The 18,760-nt window shown below is 44.9% G+C and overlaps 1 protein-coding gene across 3 annotated transcripts in view; it reads left to right on the forward strand.

Annotated features, from left to right (window-relative positions):
* The window catches only part of TBC1D4 (TBC1 domain family member 4), a 79,727-nt gene that overhangs the window by 13,357 nt on the left and 47,610 nt on the right, over nucleotides 1-18,760 (forward strand). For all 3 annotated transcript variants that reach the window (XM_063304524.1, XM_063304526.1, XM_063304525.1), the window contains exons 2-3: nucleotides 15,544-16,125; nucleotides 17,895-17,984. In XM_063304524.1, the coding sequence (XP_063160594.1) occupies nucleotides 15,544-16,125; nucleotides 17,895-17,984 (672 nt within the window). The remainder of the gene's footprint in view (nucleotides 1-15,543; nucleotides 16,126-17,894; nucleotides 17,985-18,760) is intronic.

Here is an 18,760-nt window from a genome sequence, read left to right on the forward strand (position 1 = left end):
ACGCAACTCCCAGATCTTGCTCAGAGTTGTGGGTTGTGTCCTTCCTAGAAGCAGACTTGCTCCTGTGTGGCAACAGATGCTTGTGGCATTCCCCGAGGTCTTGAGGGAAACTCTGCCTTGCAGGGGGAGCTCCTTGTTGGAGGAAGAGCTGGCTGTTGGCAGCATCTATTCTTGTTTGTTGGGTTTATCTGACTTCCTCCAGAGTCCAGCGGGGCTCTTTTGCAGATCTACAGCCTCCACACATTTCCCATCTCCAGGGCTTAAAACACCCTCCCCAAATTTCTTCAAAGGATGCTCTTTGGGGTTACAGCTGTTCCATAAGCTGCTGAAAAAAAGGGAGAATATATAAGTTACTTCCCAGATTCACGTAATGGGGACTTCAGAGGTGGAACCCCAGGGGCAGTCCTTCATGGCAATGTGCGTGCATCAGGGCTTAATGGCAGGCTGTCTTTTTCCTTGCTCCGTGATTTCTAGTGTTTATTTAGTAGCTGTACCACTTTAGACCGTGATCGGAAAGAGTGCTTACTCTGTGAGTCGTAAAAAAACTGGCACACATGTGGTAGAACGGCATTTGCCTTCCTCTTTCCGTTTTTCCTGCCTGAAATAAAATATGTGTTCGGTTATTATGTAAAAATGAAGAAGGGTCCTGCTTGTGGCCTTTGGGAAGGAGGAGAGAAAACCACATAATTACAAAACGCTTTTGGTTTATTAAGCTGCGCAACTTCAGTTGGGAGGAAGCCCTCTTGTCTTCAAGGAATCTGCCCTCTTGTTTGTGTTGCAGTTTGCTGACTTCCAAGAATAATTTATTAACCTTTTTTGTTGTTTTGCAAAAGGATGGGTCTTTAACATCAGCCTTAAGAATGGCATGGAAGCAGCTGAAGAAGGCAACTGGGTTGTTAAGAAACAGAATTATTTAAAATTTTTGAAAACCATGGGTTTCATCAACACGTTTCTTTATGTTAGATGCTTTTAATGTGGGAATTAATTAATTATCAGATTTATAAGGCTGCCCAACTCAATAATGATAGATGAGGTTTTTAATGCTGCTGGACAAGTAGCCTGCTTTGAATATTTTATTTTATTTTTGCTAGGTTTATAATAAAATGAGTTAGAAAAAAATGAATGTAAAGCTTCATTAACAGGCCTGTTGTCCATAGTGGCCCCACAGAACCTCCTAACTGCCCCCCCACAAGCAGACACACACGAAAATGCAGTTGAACGCTGACCCCTGGCACCGGGAGGTACCATGTGGCACTTTTGACGGTCTTTCCCTCCATTCCTTTGGAGTGTGGCCTCCCTGCTTGTTTGCTCGCTTATGGTTTAGGGCACTGGGTGAGCCTGGTCCCCATCTTGTGGCAGTGAATTTCGCAGGCCAATTGGGTCTTCGGTGCAGAACCTTGTCCTTGCATCTCCGGCATTTTCTGGAATGGCCATGTTAAGATGAGGAGAAATCCTTCTCTCTGCCTTTGCCACCTCGGACATAGCTTTGGGCACTTCCTGCAAAAAGGATTTGATCAATTCCCTTGGATTTTTTCCCTTGCCCTGAATTGATTCCCATGGTTTCAGGGATGCTCTGATGATTGCCTCTGTGATACTCTGTGAATGCCTTTGCTGACTGCCTTCCCCAAGATGGGGGCTAAACCCATGCAGAAGACTCGGCTCACTGGGAGACCAACCACTGTAGAGTGGGACTCAATCTCATGTGGGCCTAGCCAGCTGTGACCTATTCAGCCAAACATGGCTAAATAAATCATGGGTTGGCGTAGCAGTTCTCTACCTGAAGACCCCAGATGCTACCCCAGAGACTCACAGGAGTTCTTACTGAATTGTAATTCTTAATATGCATTAGAAATTCATAGCTGGAGAGGCATCCTATTATTCCAGCACAAAATCAGCCCTAGGCGAGAAAATCCCATTCTCTCAGTCGCTGTCTTTGCCAAGATAAACTCCTTCGAGGGAGGCTGGTCACTCTCTTGGCCACAACACGGACGTGGCTGGCTTTCGCCTTCCGCCTTGGTGTGGCCTGTTGGTTGGTTTCTTGTTTACAGTGGGATTCCCGGGTGACTCCCCGTCCAGGTGGTCCTGGGTCGAAGCCCGCTTAGCTTGTCAAGTTCAAGGAGATGCTGCCAACCCACCCGCTGAACCCTTCTACAGTAGGTCTGCTTAGCTTCATGTCGTTTTAGACATCGGCATTTCCATTTCTCTTATAAGGTACATCGTTATTTTGATTGCATTTGGATCGGTTATCTTTATAACAAATTGTTTATAAAATGTGTAACACTTCAGAAGAAAGAAGAAGAAAACATCAGGAGCTCTGTGAAGTCCAGCAGATGTTTAATAAGGGTTACCTGTAAATAGTGCAAAATCCTGCCAGTCTTGGAGAGACGCCCGTGGCAGATCATCTGTTGTCATGTGAGGCTCTCAGTTGGGGTGAACGAAGCCCCCTGGCTTAACGTGATGTGGAAACTGAGGTCATAATCTGTGTAAATGCCTCTGGCAATGCACCCCTGGATGGGGAAGCCGATGCAACGGTATAAACCAGTGTAGGAAGAGGTCTTTCGCTGCGTCTCTTAAGCTCCATGCCCACAAAGCCGTGGGCCTCAGGGTAACATTGCAAAGAACATAAACGCCCAGAGGAAAGAAATGGAACATGAGCCAGCAGGTGCCAAACATGTTGCATCACATGTAGCTGTGAGCCCAAACTACAAGCGTTAGGCACACTGCAGACATACGTTGTGTGGTTGTCCTTTTTTGCAGCGTTTCGTGCGGCAGACACTTATATAATAGTTCTTTGAATAAAAAGGAATTCTTGCTCCTGATTCCCCTAGGACCGATTATTCTGCCATGTTTCTTTCCCACCCCAGATGCACTCCAGGGGTCTGATGAGTGGGCTGCTCCCATCGTGCTGATGCAGAAAACCAACATTCAACTGTGCATCTAAAAGATACGACTTCGTGACCGTCCTGATTTTTATTCCACCTGAGTCTCCAGCAGCCGTTTGAGGGCAGGTTCTCAGCAAAAGTGCTGGTGCCCCTTAAAAAGCATTTCAGAGATGGTGGGGAGGAGCCTGGTCAGCAGCAAAAGGGGGCATCCATGAACCCCTGGTGATACGGTCATAAGCCATCCTGGCTTATGTACTTTTGGCTTAGTGTCGTAGGTGAAGTCGATCACCAGTTGTGAGTGGTTAAAGGCTTCAACTTCTGCACGAGCCTAGATTTGTGGCTTGTCCAACACACCCTAGGGAGGGCAATACAGGCTTACCATGACTTGTGAGTTCCGCCTGTGTTTGTATGAAGGAAACGTGCCGCACGTATTAACCAGCTTTTCGCAGTCTTTTAAAAAGCATAATTCAGATATCTTTTCCTAGGTTCTCTTGTATTTTATCTTTGGCTGTAGTCTTTCTAGTAATCGTGTTCTTTAAAAAATAAAATCATGAAGATTGTTGATGGGAAAACCAATTAACCTTAATTCTTCAGTTCTTGCAAGTCCTTGCATGAAGATGGACTCTGAATGTAATAGATCAGTTTAATTAGCCAGCAGGATTTAGGCATTGATGGCCAAGAACCAAATATTCTTGTGGGAATGTTTTGGCTAATCCAAGCTATGAAGCAGGATGCTTTGTACACTTTCTAGATAGATTTAGGTTAATGGCTGGCATCCAGGTGTTCCTCAGGTGAGTCCAGGGCTCTTTTGGGCCTGGGGTGGTTGGTTCTTAACCGTGGCTGCAAGGCCGGGTGCCAGCTCCTTTCAAACTTTCCCATGTTTTCCTCACCAGTTGCTTCTCTGGCAGAGAGGCCCATAGCTGCCGTACTCCAGCCTTAAGCTGGAGTGACTGGTTTCAGTCTGCAGCCCTTCCAGATTGGCTGCAGGACGCCCCTCGCCATCTTTCACTCTTGGCCAGGCTGGTGACAATGTCAGCAACATCTGGAGAACCAGAGGTTTGTCTCTCTTCCTTTAAACTCCTTGGAGAATCCTAATTATATGCCCAGTTCCTGAGATCTAAATGTTAATTGTAGTTACCATGGTTTATTTTTAGTCCAGCTAAGTATGAAAAGAAGCTTCCCACTGGAGTTTGTGGTGCTGGATTGAAGAAATTGGGGAGGAGTGTGTGATTGTGTGTGTGCGCGCATGCGTGCTATTCCTTCTCTTGGCTATGATCTCTCTGGCAGTCACTCATCCTGGTCAAGTTTTTATAAACCCAGCCCACTTCTTGCATAAGAAGGGCATTCCAGATCCATTTAGCTGCTTGGCAAAATTTCATCCATCCCCTGTCTGATTTATATTTACATATCAGAACTTGCTAATAAATTCTGTTAGCTATCTCTGCTGGGTTATATCTCCCCCTCCCAAATAATAATTTCAGCATGCAGCTGCAGTGTTTGGCATAAGGGGCCTGCAAAGCTTCCGTTATTGACATTTTGAGGCTGGCAAAGTGCATTCAAGGACATCAGAGCTCTCAGGTGATTTATACAGGAAGTTGTCCCTGGGGGAACCCTTTTGGCATTGGAAATAGCCCACATTCCTGTATTATCCATTAACTGATGTTTTCACTGCGGAAGGTCTTTGCAGCTCTGCGTGTTGGAAGTCAGACCAGCTGGCCCTTCAAGGTCACAGATAAAAACACGTTTATTAGAAAGTGCTCCAGACAAGTTCTTACAGTTCTCAGCTGGTACACACCAAGCCCACATTCCTAAAATGGGTAACGCTGGGGACAAGGTAAAGTACCTCCGAATAATGAAGGCTGTTAAATAAACATAACCACAAGTATTTCAGACTCGCCTTCAGATTGCTAAACCTGAGCTTAAGATGTTCAGTTTCGAAATAAACTGGAAGCCACACCACAGTGTGCACTTTCTTGGAGGGGTGTGTGTGTAAATATTGCACTCAGATGTTTACCGAACTACAGATGAACAAACCACATTCCCCTCTTTTAGACTGCAATCTCAGCCAGCTGGGCGTAAAGTTGAGTCACGTGTGCCCAGCTGAAGGCATGGCTGAGGACGCAGGATACTTCACAGCTTGGAAGGAAGAGCGTGTGATGCTCATCTCTCCCTTTCTTCTAAACATCCTTCTACCTCCTTCCCAGGAGAAATGGAAATGCATAAAAACATCCATTCCACTCTGGCTTCATTGAGGACTGCCAGCATCTGACATTCATCCGTATTCTTCCGTATGTGTGAAGTGACACAATGTCTTCTTAAGAGTGGTGGAAGGTCTCCTGTGCAAGCACTGAGTCACGTCTGACCCTTTGGGGGGATGCCCCTTTCGTGATGTTTTCTTGGCAGACTATAGAGCGGGGTGATTTGCCATTGCCTTCACCAGTCGTCACCTTCCCCAGCAAGCTGACTGCTCATTTTACTGACCTCGGAAGAGAGGGAAGGGTGGAAGGCTTCTTAAGAGTGCTTGTGAAAAAAAGGGCTCTGTGCTGATACAACACTGAAACTTGCTTTTTACATATCTGGGTGTGCATCTTAAGAAAATAAGAATTATTGACTGCGGGAGATGAAGCCACCTTTTTCCCTTCTTAAACCCAAAAGCAAATACGTACAAATTTTTAACTAAAAATTCTCAAGTGTGATTTTGTGGACAATGATCATTACACCTGATGGAGATTTATCACAGGATGCTAGACTGCAGTTGATGACTGGCCAGGCTTAAACTATTAAACCTTGGCTTCTTAAACTAGGATCCCCAGGAAGCAAAGGTCTCTGTGAAATCTGTACCAGAAAAAGATATGTGATGGCTTCCAAACAAGGTGCAGTTTGAATGATTCTCAAGTAAGACCTGTGTGCCATCCAGAAACAGCCAATTATCCTCCCTAAAAGCGATCTCTGTTGGTTAAGCATTACAGATCTTTGGACAGCTTCCGGATTGGAAACTGTTGTACATGAGACCTGAATGTACATTGTTGCTGAATGCCTACATCAATGGAAAGACCAATTTAGACCATTCATTCATTCATTCATTCATTCATTCATTCATTCATTCATGACTTGTTGAATAAGTACTAAGCTCTCATTTTTTAATACAGCATGTTGTATGAGACATAATGACTTGTGGATCACACAAAGCTAAGCCATAAGCCATGATGTACAAACCGCAGTGCCTGGGATCCAACAATATAGGAAGCCAGACATAAAAGATGGGGATGGGGACAAGAGAACTTCTTCAGGGAGGGCTTGATAGTACTTCTGTATATTAAGGTAAGTTCTTTCATGGGCAAAGCCTTGTATCAAGGCTTTTGTTTTAGTGTTGAAGGGATTGCGAAGACCAAACACAATCTGGAGTAGGTTGTCACCAGTTAAATCTGAGAATTGCTGTGTTTGCAGTGCAAATCCCCCTGCTATGTACGTGCATGTAGAAGAGAAAAGACAAACGTGGCTAGATTTTCCTCTAAAATGTTTAGAAATATTTTTTAACAGTTGATTTACACTTCAGCATTTCAAGGAAGCACTCACCTTGAGGTGTTGATAGTAAGCCTGTTTAATTGGTTGGTTAAAAGAAGAGCTGCCATTTTAATTAACAAAACCCTTAAATAAATGCTAGCACTAGCTTAAGTTAACCTGCATGGCTTGATGCAGTTCAGAGAATTACACTTCTGGTCTTTGGACTTGACGGCCACCCACAACTTCAGGCAAACAGAAATTCCTTTCAGATTTGGAGCAAGTCAAACTGCATGCATGGACTTTCTTCCGCCCATCTGATCCTTCAAGAGCTCAGGGAACATAGGGCCCAAGACTTTATTTTCCTTTTGATAACCCTTCAATGGGTTTAGAGTATATTTTTTAAAGTTGGTGTTTATGTTAATCGAAGTAGAGGCTGTGGTTTGCATTCCTTTCTGAGCACATGTTCAAATAACAGCCTGTATCAGCTACAACTTTAAAAAAGTGAAGAGCTTTTGGTTTTCTGGACTTCACATGCATCTGTGATTGCGTAAGCAGAGCATTTATGAAGAGAGCATTGCATTTTTTCAAAACTGGAATTAAAAATAAAGTAGGGGTTGGTTTAGCTAATGTTGTACCTTAAGGCAGCAAAATATTGATTGTAGAGATCCTTCTTTGCCAAGAACTTCGTAATGGAAAAACACCTGCCTTGCTTAGGTATTTGTGTTCTTGTTCAAACAATTCAGGGTTGTTTTGCAAGATTCTGAGATCTGGTTTCACAAATGGCTATTATCTCACATTAGTCACCTGGCATATCTGCATGGTTCCCTGATAAACACTTTTCAAACGAATTGGTAAACCCACCAAATTAATTGAGAGTTACATAAAACTTAAAAAGCATAATGATGTATATGGCAATTTAACTTGTCTGTTAGAGGCAATCAAATTGGGATCAACTCCTGGTGATTGTGTGAACAATTGCTTGCTATCCAAACCTGACTTTAATAATGTAAGTTGTAGCTCTTCCAAGGACATACCTGTGATTTCTTTGATTTCATCCACCTGCTCACCCACTGGTTTTCCTCCTCCTTCCCTCAACCTTGCCAAGCATAATTTTTTCCAGTCCATCATCCATGTTCCATCAGATGCCCAAGTATGCAACCTTCTAGTTGGTGATGGTTACCTCAGTCAGTCTTCTGGTCCACCTGGTCCAGGATTGACTGATTAGTTCTTGCAATCCATGGTCCCATTTCCAAATGCATAATTGGAAGTCATCTGTCTTCCAGTTATGCATCTGTCATTTTCATCTCACTCCTAATCTCACAGCTGCACATTGCCATCTGATCTTTCTTGTGGTAGAAGTATCTTTATCCATCATGGTCTTGTCTAAATTTTTATTGCCTTCTTCCCAGAATTAATTTCTTCTTTATTTCTCCAGCACACGGTTCCTCTTATCTAATCTTGAGCTTAAGAAAAGGTAGCTATTCACCACCATCATTCTTCCCCGTCAACCTTAACTTTGGACAAAATGCCTTCTTGAGGCTTTTCATTAAAATTCAGCAACACTTGGTCATTAATGTTGGATCAGAACTGCTGCATTTCCTTCATCCAGTCCATAAAAGAGGCATGCCAGGTTGGATCAGCCCCACCATCCCTAAGATACAGGCAGGTTTATTTGGCCTAATCAAGGTGTAGGAATTCCTCAAAGCAGAGCAACAAACGTTTGCAAGCAAAGGACTATGGTGAGGCAGAGGCCATCGCTGCTGATCCTCATGGCTGTAATTTTAATGGTTTGCTTAGAGATAATGGCCCAACTCAGGTTGCAGCAGTTAGCAGACAGGCTGATCTCCCAAAAGCAGATTAGGGATAGGGCTGGCTCCTACAGTCAGGACCAGAAATATTGGAACAAGGATAACTGTTTTGGCATTTGGCGTCTGTACACCACCACACTGAAGTTGAAAGGAAACACACCCAGATGGGAGTGAAGTCAGGACTTTCAGCTGTAATTCAAGGGGTTTGACTAAAGTGAGGCACTAACCATTCAGGAACTACAGCCAGTGGCATACACACATCCCCATCATTGGTGGCTCATAAATAATGGAACGAATGGCTGACAAGCAGCTGCATGGCCAGGTGTGGCCTGTTTCCTGGGTACCCCATGATCAATCAAGCAGATAAGGCCTGGAGGTGGTTCTGAGTGTTACATCTACATTTGGTAGCTGTTCACTAGAACTCTCAACATGAGGTCCAAAGAGCTGTCCATGCGAGTGAAGGAGGCCATCATTAGGCTGAGAAAACAAACCCATCAGAGAGAGAGCAAAAACATTGGGAGTGGCCAATACAACAGTTTGGAACATCCTGAAAAAGAAGGAATTAACTGGCAAGCTCAGCAACAGCAAAAGGCCTGGGAGAGCATGGAAGACAACTAAAGTGGATGACTGCAGAATTCTGCTCATGGTGAAGAGGAACCCTTTCACAACATCTAGCCAGGTCAAGAACGCTCTTGAGGAGGTAGGCATGTCATTGTCAACATCTACAGTCAAGAGATGGCTTTATGAATGTAAATACAGAGGCTTCACAACAAGGTGCAAACTTTGCTCAAGAACAGAAAGGCCAGATTAGACTTTGCCAGCAAACACCTAAAAAAGCCTGCCCAGTTCTGGAATAAGATTCTCTGGACTGATGAAACCAAGATTAACTTGCACCAGAATGATGGGGAGAGAAAAGTATGGAGAAGGAAAGGAACAGCTCATGATCCAAAGCATACCACATCATCTGTCAAACTTGGTGGAGGCAGTGTTATGGCATGGGCATGTATGGCTGCCAATGGAACCGGGTCACTGGTGTTTCTTGATGACCTGACTGCTGATAAAAGCAGCAGGGTGAATTCTGAAGTGTCTAAGGCTATACTTTCTGCCCAGATTCAGCCAAATGCTGCCAAACTGATAGGATGCCGCTTCATCTTGCGGATGGATAATGACCCAAAACATACAGCAAAAGCTACCCAAGAGTCTCTCAAGGCAAAGAAGTGGGATGTTCTTCAATGGCCGAGTCAGTCACCTGATCTCAGTCCAATAGAACATGCCTTTCACTTACTGAAGACAAGACTGAAGGCAGAAAGACCCACAAACAAGCAGTAGCTGAAGGCAGCTGCAGTAGAGGCCTGGCAAAGCATCTCGAGGGAGGAAACTCAGCGTTTGGTCATGTCCATGGGTTCCAGACTTCAGGCAGTCATTGACTGCAAAGGATTTTCATCCAGGTATTAAAGGCGATCCTTATGTTTGTAATGATGTTGGTTTGTTCCATTACTTGTGAGCCACCAACGATGGGTGTGTGTGTATGCCACTGGCTGTACTTCCTGAATGGTTAGTGCCCCACTTTTGTCAAACCCCTTGAATGACAGCTGAAAGTCCTGACTTCACTCCCATCTGGGTATGTTTCCTGTCAACTTCAATGTGTTGGTGTGCAGAGGCCAAATGCCAAAACAATTATCCTTGTTCCAATATTTTTGGCCTGACTGTACTTGCATCAGAAAGCCTCAGGAAACCCAAGGGCTGAAGCTTAGACTCTACTGACACAGCTCAGATCCCAAAGCTCATGTAGTGAAAAACTTCACTTTGAGAGGCTGCAGGGACCTTCAGTATCTGAAGCAGTTTGAAAGAGTCAACCAATGACAGTTTCCCCAACTTCCTGGATAGAATTTGGAAGGGCTTCCAGGGAAGCTTCTGGAGACCAGATTCTCACAGGAATGGCATGGGTCCAAGAGAAGGAGCTGTCACTTGATCACTTTGCCTGGAGTTGATAGTAATCCTCATAAATAATCCCTTAGATAACCAACACCTTTTAAGGAAGTTAGCATTCTCCCCTCACTTGCACAATCTCCATTAGTTGCAGCAACTCTTGAACATGCCCAGGCTTGCTTCCATCCTACAACAGCGGAGAACATCATCTAACAAGACTCCCTTCTCCAAGCTCCTTCTAAGCATCATAAGTGGAGCCAAACAGAACATTCAGGCAGCTGCAACAAAGGGCCAGAGTTGTCACAGTAGGCTTGAGATGATGTAGAACCTCTCCAAGCCAACTAGGCTTCCACCAGCCCAGAACGCCAGTGCCGAAGTCTTCATGGACACAAGGGTGATGGAAGGACTCCCACATATGTTAGATTGATTAGACACAGCCCAGGTTTTTCCCCAGGGTCAAAGGCGGGACAGAATGAAGCATCTACCTAACACAGGCATTTGGGGGGTGGGGTGAACAAAGTGTCCCTCTGCCCCCTAATCCAGGGATAACCAGGACCCATGTTTTAAGATTTTTCACATGTCTGGGGATGGTAGTGATGCAAAGGGAGACTTTTTAGCTTTGTGGAAGTAGTTCAAAGGGTTTCTTTGCTTTTATTTTGTTTTTAAACTAAGCTAAGCCTATCTTAGGACATAACAATACAGCTTTTGAGAGCTTCCTGTCTGAAAAATGACTTCTGGTTTCCATCACCTAGGGTCAGAGGTGGCTCCTGGGGGCCAGAGGAAAATGATTGGGGGGCTCAGGTTGCTGACCCCTGTCCTAAGTTAACCTGCTGTGATTGGGAAGATGCCAGTTTTCATTGAATCCCCTCCTGCACCACCCCAAATTAGTTTTCCAAATGGAGAAGACCTTTCTCCTTTCTGTTACTGGTGTATCTTGCGTTAGGCTTCCAAAGGCACCTTCAGGGTGCTGAAAAATTGCAAATCTGCCTTACACCCCAAACATTTGGAAAAGTAACAGATTTCAAAAGCTGGGTCAGCCTTAACGGATAACTAGCTTGAGAATTATGTATTTAATTGACTCTGCATCAGTCAGGAAGTGCCCATCGTGTGTGTGTGTGTGTGTGTGTGTGTGTGTGTATATAAAGGCTTGCAACTTTGGCAGTTTCTGAATCATGTTTTAATGCTGAGCAATCCGTTGGGGCATGCAGAATGCCAGCCTGGCTCTGGGGTTGTAATGTTCTACTACTCTGTTTTTAAATATTTTACATAGCTTGTTCATGTTTTGGTCTATTTATTGGATTTTCACTATAAAAATATTACCAGCAAATATATCACCCTCATGGGATTAATGGCGGTTGTGGTGAACAAGATGGCCTGAATTGTTCTGGATTTGGCTGAAATCCTTCAGAACAGTGACTCTTGATGGTTCAGATGATCAGAAATTTCCCCTCCAGTTGATACTCAGAGTAGAAGATATTCATGCAAAACTTTTTAAGAGAAATGCTACACACACATGCACACACACATGCACACACATTCATATACATAACATTCATATCCATACTATGCTTTCAGCATCTGTTGCATCCATAGGGACCAAACCTGCACACTGAAACATTCCTGCAGAGAAGAAATTGAGCAATTGTGCAAGTAGGAAGACAGATGCAAAATCTGGAAGTGGCCTGAAGTAGTCTGATAGAGTGTGTGAGTGTGCGCACATGCTTGCAGGACAGGAAGTATATATTTTTTTATTGTGCTCACTCTTCCTTCACACTTGATTCTCTGGCTGCTTTCTGAAAACTGATCCAGATGTTGTAATTTCAAAGCATGGCATGTGTAGTCTGGGGTTGCTCTACTGGCAGGATCTTTCCTTTCTCCCTTCCTCTACTCTCTTTTCTGATTTCAGTTTGACCAGGGAGATGGCTGTGAATCGGGGAGAATAGACCACAAGTCTTAAAAGTATGCAGGGTTACTCAAGATGGGCTGAATTTTGCCCTCTGTGGCTTGCAGAAACTGAGGAACTTTTAATCTTAAGTAAAAATCCAGCTCCTACAGGAGGCTGCATGATGTTGGTTGACTTAGATCAGCTAAGCCCTGGTCCTTGATAGCCCCTCATTTTTGGGTGGAGGAACTCCCAGGGAGCTGAGCTCATGGAAGATGATCTAGCAAAAGCCTTCCTGTGCTTTCCCTGGTTCAGAATAGAGAATCCAAGTGAGGATGGGGGTGAGGCTTCTCCCAGGCCCAGTAAATTAGACAACACAAGATATTCCCATTCCTGTTGTACAAGATTCCTCCAGAAATACAGGCTGTTAAGCTCTGTACACAAAAACTTTCCATTCCCAATTGTTTACATTGCATCTGTCTTCTAAATAAGAGATCCTTGACATCTGCATCCAGCCCCAAGTGATTGACTCATCTTTAGAACTTCTCCTGCATTTCCTCATAGAAATAGGAAGGGATTTCATCTTTTTAAATCAATATGATAACATTTAATGAGCAGATGAAAGACTTTTCCATGTTGACCTTGAAAATAGAGTCAGTGTTGAGATGAAAAATTAATTTGTGTTCATTAAGTTGTGCATCTTTTATAAGCAAATACTTGAAATATGCATCTGAGTTCAAGGGAACAACTGGGTGAGGAGCTTCATAAGGATAAGGCAGAAAATGACCAAGCCAACTTCTTGCACTTGGAAAATATGTTAGCAGTAGTTAAGTGAATTAAACTTAATTGGTGGCGTTCTAAGAATGTAGAGCCCTATACATAGTCAAGTATTTACCAACATATTTTCCCTGTATGCTAAATATCAGGAAATGTCGCATTTTTGAATAGGTAATATTTGAAAAACCATGCGGTGACCAAAACAAAGAATCCGTGGAAATACATTTAAATCCCTGCCAATTCTATAACAAGGTAAATAACTTTGCAATACAGGGGAAGAAGTAATGGGCATTTTTATGACTTTTCCATTGACCAAGGTTAGAGAATGTCTTCCTTCTTCTGCAGAATCTGCATAAGAAGGGGCCACTGTAGTGTATTTTGAAGGGGAAGAGAGCATTTTTAGCATATTAATTTAATAAACACAAGTTTAGAATCTTTATGCACCTGGAATACATTGGTTCCTGTAGATATGGGTGTAGTGATTATAGTGTGCTGGATTAAGACAAAGGAGACAAAACTCACAAGTATAGTTACTCCTAGTTCTGACTAGAGCGGTGTTTTTCAAACTTGGCATCTTTAAGATGTGTGGACTTCGACTCCCAGAATTCCCCAGCCAGCCATGCTGGCTGGGGAATTCTGGGAGTTGAGGTCCACACATCTTAAAGTTGCCAAATTTGAAAAACACTGGACTAGAGTAAGATGGCTCTCTTCCTACAAGGACCAGGGAGACAGAAATTCTTGTCCCCTCTCGTCCCTAAAGGTCACTGGATCACCTTAGGTTGGTCAACTGCAGCCTAAAGTACCTCCCAGGGCTGTTCAAGAATGGTAGGAAGAACCCCATCCTAAAATATTTGGAGGGTGGGTAGTGAAGAGCCAGAGTTAATGCAATCATACATAGCCCTTTCAGGTTATTGTTATTGTTTGGGCAAAAGTAACAAACGTTTCCTCTTTGCAAGTGGAATTTAGTTACAAATAATCTACACAGACTTTACCCAAATATGTTTTGTATCCTTTCCTTCCCAAATGGGTGTGGCTTTATGATGTTGGCTTAGACCTAAGTAAATGTGGAAGGATCTCTTTGCTCTGCTGGGGTGGGTGGTGGGTGGTGGGGGTGGGGGTTTGAACCAAAACAAGTTGACTTCAGACCAGAAAGCTTTCGTTGGTTTTGCACTCCCCCTGTTTACTGTTGCGCTGCAAGAATGTCTTGTGCCTTGTATAATCTCTGAACCTTGTCCCTTGAAGAGCCTCTGAGTTTTAACCCCTCCCTCCCTCCATTTTATCTTAAAAAGCCCGTCACACATTGCCGTTTGTAATGCTGATCTGATGTGACCGAAAGGGCAGGCAGTGGTGGGTCAGCTGCATTTTTCTCGTATCTACTTTTTCAGGTTTTGTTTTGGTTTTTGGTGACAGGAAATTGAGTTTCAGCGGTAGTTCAAACATCTGCCTCTTGATTTCGGCATTGTAGTAAAGCAGAAGCTTAATAATTGCCTTCATTTGTCACACAAAGAGAAATGCAAAGTTCTCCTAAAAACATTTTAGGTCTTTACTAATGTTGGATTAAATACATACTTCATAGCTTGGGGTTGGCTTTCCATTAAATACTGCAATTAATATCAAGAGTTTGGAATATTAATATTTATTTATTATACTTGTTTTCCACTGTTCCTCTAATGTCCATAGAGCTCCCAACTCCTGTAGAGAGAGGGGGAAAAACGTCATTATGCTTGGGAAAAGCCAAATATAATATATTGAGGAGAAAGGAAACAAATATTGAGGTTCTGTCAGAGAAGACAGTGTTGGTCAAGGATGCCCTGAGTTGGAAAGGACAGAGAAGGCAATGCCTTGTTTGGAAAAGGGGATTCTGGAGGACAGAAGCAAGGAGATGATGGTATCCCTTAGCAATTATGGAACTGAGGACTGAAGGTCTTACCAAAATAGTGAATTCTCCTGGAAAAGACTGTTCCCAGGCTTGCAAAAGGAAAAAAAAAAGATTTGTGCAGACCTTTCTGGACTTTAAAATTATATTTGTAAAGTAACAATTGTATTCTGGCAGTAATTTAAGGTCACTGCTTCTGCTGGAGAAGTGCATTTGCCCTTCGGGAAACCAGAAATCTCAGGATTCTTAGACAGACCCTACTGAAAAACTTGTGTTTGGGCAGCAGCTGGAAAGGAGTTAGGTTTTTATGTACTTGGAGGGGCTACGCTTCTTGGAGTGAAAGAAGACCCTTTCGTTGACTGTGATGTTAGAGCTTTGGGGGAAGACTGAAATCTTGATCTTTTCCTGTGCTGCTGAGCTCAATTTGGTCTAACTGATCTTTTGTGGACAACACAGAATTCTGGCAGAGCGAAGGTGCTGCAGAACTCAGGGTGGCCAGGGAGGTCCAAGATTGTGGCTCCATCACCATAATTCTCTGGCCAACTTGGCCAAACTCTTCTGTGCTCTTGATCTCTCTGACAAGGATGAAGCAGCTCCCTGAACCAAGGCTAGCTGAGGATTATGGGGGGAGGAGTACATTGCTCAGTGAGGCAGGTTGACATAGAGGGACTTGAGTCATCGGTTCAGGTGCCCCGTCTTCTGATGACTGGGCTTTCTCCACACTCCTTTGAATTCAGAGACCACAGACTTCTCCTGGTCACTGTTAGCTTGTGACACGGGTGTGGGAATTTTCCCTCTCATTTTCCCCGGTGTGTATTTCTGTTGCACTTTGAGTCTAATTCATGATGGCACTCTCTCTCTCCTTTTTGCTGTCTTCTTCTTAAGGTCCCAGATGTTATCAGTAGCATAAGACAGGCTTCCAAAGCAGCCCTCAAAGAAGATGTCAAGCCCAGTAAAGAAAACGAAGATGCCTTCTACAACTCCCAAAAATTTGAGGTTCTGTATTGCGGGAAAGTGACGGTGGCCCACAAAAGGGCCCCATCCTCCCTCATTGATGACTGCATTGAGAAGTTCCACCTGCACGAACGGCAGCGCCTGAAGCTGCTCAGCAGCGCCGAGTCCAGCACGGACCTCGTGGAATGGGAGGACGGCCCCCCTTCCCCCCTGGACAGTCCGTTTGAGGAGAGGGAGGGCTCTGGTGGAGGCGCCCCAGGCATGTTTGTTGTGGGGAGCCAGACCAACTTGGCCAACCTGGCTGGCTGCCGGGCCTCTTTCCCAGAGCGGATCCTGGAGGACTCGGGCGTGGAGGACCAGCAGGAGTTCCGCTCCCGGTGCAGCAGCGCCACAGGCCTCCAAAGGAGAGCTCACGAGAGCAGTGCCAAGACCTCGTCCCGAAGGCGCCACGCGAGCGCCCCCAGCCACGTCCAGCCCTCGGACTCTGAGAAAAACAGGACAATGTTGTTTCAGGTAGGCGTGCTTCTGATGGGCCTGGTGGGAGTGGACAGGCCTCTTTTGCTTTAGGACCTGAGGCTCTTGCGAAACGTAGCTTTTCACCTGCGGGGTTAAAAAGTTGTGCCGCTGAGGGGCTTTGACGTTTCTGTAGCTGTCAGCTGGCAAGGACCATTTGGGAGGATGAGGCCCACCATGAGCTTGCAAGCTAAAAAATTAATGCCCCGTTAAGGAATTCAGCAGACATGGCAGGCTTGGAAGACCTGATGTCTGGGAGGACTTTAGGCTGGCCACAGCTTCCATTGGTGTTTTTAAAAGTAGTTTGAATTGTGCCAGTTGAAGTTTCTTTATGAGTGCAGGGAGGTCTGCCTACAGGACTGAGGGAACTGGCAGAAGAGCCAAAACGAGGGACGTTGCTATGTGTGCATACGAGGCGTTTGTATGTTCTGAGGTGTTGAAGGGTAGAGATGTGAAGAGAGTTTCCAGAAGCAAATTGTTCTGATTCTTGCACTTAAACGTCTCCAGGTCTCCAGGACAGGCTGAGACTGCATTGCAGAAAGCTGCCTTTTTGCCTCTCGGTCTTGTTACCACCGTGGCAGCAGGTCACCCCGGCCCTGCCAGGCCCATGCGTGGCCTCCCCTGGAGCTGGCATCATCTTTCAAATAAACATGAATTTGGGAGACTTTTAGATTTGGTTTGGATCTTGGAATGTCCCCCTGTAAGGCTTGTGCTAAAGCAAAACAGAGCTGGACTTGGAGCAGGAAAGGGTTTCACTCGGGTGCAGGAAGGCATGAAAATCTCTGTAGCATCACCTGAGACGATTCTGTATGAAAGAAAAGAAAACTTGGGAGTGGCTCTGAGTGATGGTACCCAAGTGGGCCTGGGGAGTCATTTCTGAAGGTGTGAGACGACTGGAGTGCCAGGAGAGCCCCACACAGCAGAAGCGATCCGCAATGGGGTTCTTTTCCCCCTGCGCGTATGTTCCATACTCCATCGCATGTTCTTACTCGGTGAGCCACCGAGAGTCCTGTGATCACACGGCATACAAGACCGATTGATCAGCCAATCGGTCTGGAGGAAAGGGAGGTCCCCTAGAGTTTTAGGGGTGGATGCCAAGCCAGAAGCCTTGAAGAAGAACTCTGGGCAGCATGGATGCCAGAAAGTTCTCAGGCCATATCTAGTCCGGGGCTGTTGTGAGGTAAACACAAGAGTGCAGAGGAACCAAAGAGAGAGGGTGGGAGTCGGACTTGTGTTTTTACAGCCCAGCCTTGGCATTTGGTGGAAAGACAGCCCCTGGCCTCCCTTCCAGATCAGCGGTCAGTGGATGAGTGGCGTGGCTGCCCTGACCACATAAGGAATTAGGAAAAGGGGCTCTTACACTCTAGAGAGTCCCACAGTGAAGAGGATTTAGGAATCAGGCTGGTGGACCATTTTGTGTTTTGGTGAAGGGCAGAGGTTGGTCCCAGTTCCTTTTGCCAGAAATAAATAGCTTAGGTGGGAGCCGAGACAAAATGGAAGCAGCGTGAAATAACTCGATGCTGCCTCTGATAGCCGTGAATCTGAAGCCGAGGGCTGGAAGGTGTGCCTGCAGTCTCTCTTTCAGTCAGATTGGCAGCACATCCCGCCTTATTCTTGGCAGAACATCAGCTTGGGAAGCTTCCCTTTTACATGCCTTTGATAAGCTGCACAAGGAAATATTTAGATTCTGGGCCCCCAGTTTTAGGAGCAGCTCGTCCAAGATAATTCTGAATTGCCTCCTGCTTTGACATGCCGTTTTCTCTTCCAAGGTTGGTCGCTTTGAAATTAACCTCATCAGCCCGGATACAAAATCAGTTGTGTTGGAGAAGAACTTCAAAGACATCTCCTCGTGTTCTCAGGTGAGAAATAGACCAGACAGCTTTTGAACAGCCTGCATTTTGAAAACCGAGTCAGCGTGGGGAGGCTGGGTGACCTGAGCTTCATTCCGGTTTTCTTCTTTCAGCTGTGGGATTTGGTGCACACTGGCAAATGTAGCTGTTTATGGAACAGGAGTCCCAATTTTGGGGGGTGGGCAGGGGGACACATCTGGAATTTGGAAGGGTACTGTGGGCTCTCTCCTAGATGACCATCAAGATGAGGGTGATGTTCATCAAACCCTCCTTCCTGAGCTGGCAAACAGGTAAGATGCTCATTCCTCTTTCGTGGTCAGTGGGCCTACTTGCAAGCCAGGCTGTGGCTGGCAGACGTTTGGCACTTCCATTAGGACCATCTCTGGCACCCGGAGGTGACATCAGAGGCTGGACTTTGAGGATCCCTTTTACCCATTCACTTTGCTTTTAATTACCCTTATCTAAAACCATTTAAGGAACCAGCCAGGCACCAAGAAGGGTAATTGTAGGCACCACGTTGGGAACCCCAGGAGAGCCAAGATGGAGGTTCAGAGAATTGCTCTGTTTTGCTGCAGTAGAAAAATATCTGTTGAACTGCCTGCAGTGAATGAATTGTAGCTTCATTCCCAGGAATTCCTGGGAATTCACTGATATTTTATTATTACATTTATACTTAGCTTCCTGTTTCTATAAGCACTCAAAGTGGCTTGCAATAAGAAGAAGAAAATATAAGACGTATCAGTAAATTCAACACGTTTAAATCAAAATATTTTTAGAATCAATTA

The sequence above is a fragment of the Candoia aspera genome, chromosome 5 (genome assembly GCF_035149785.1).
Source record: "Candoia aspera isolate rCanAsp1 chromosome 5, rCanAsp1.hap2, whole genome shotgun sequence".
Lineage (NCBI taxonomy): Eukaryota > Metazoa > Chordata > Lepidosauria > Squamata > Boidae > Candoia > Candoia aspera.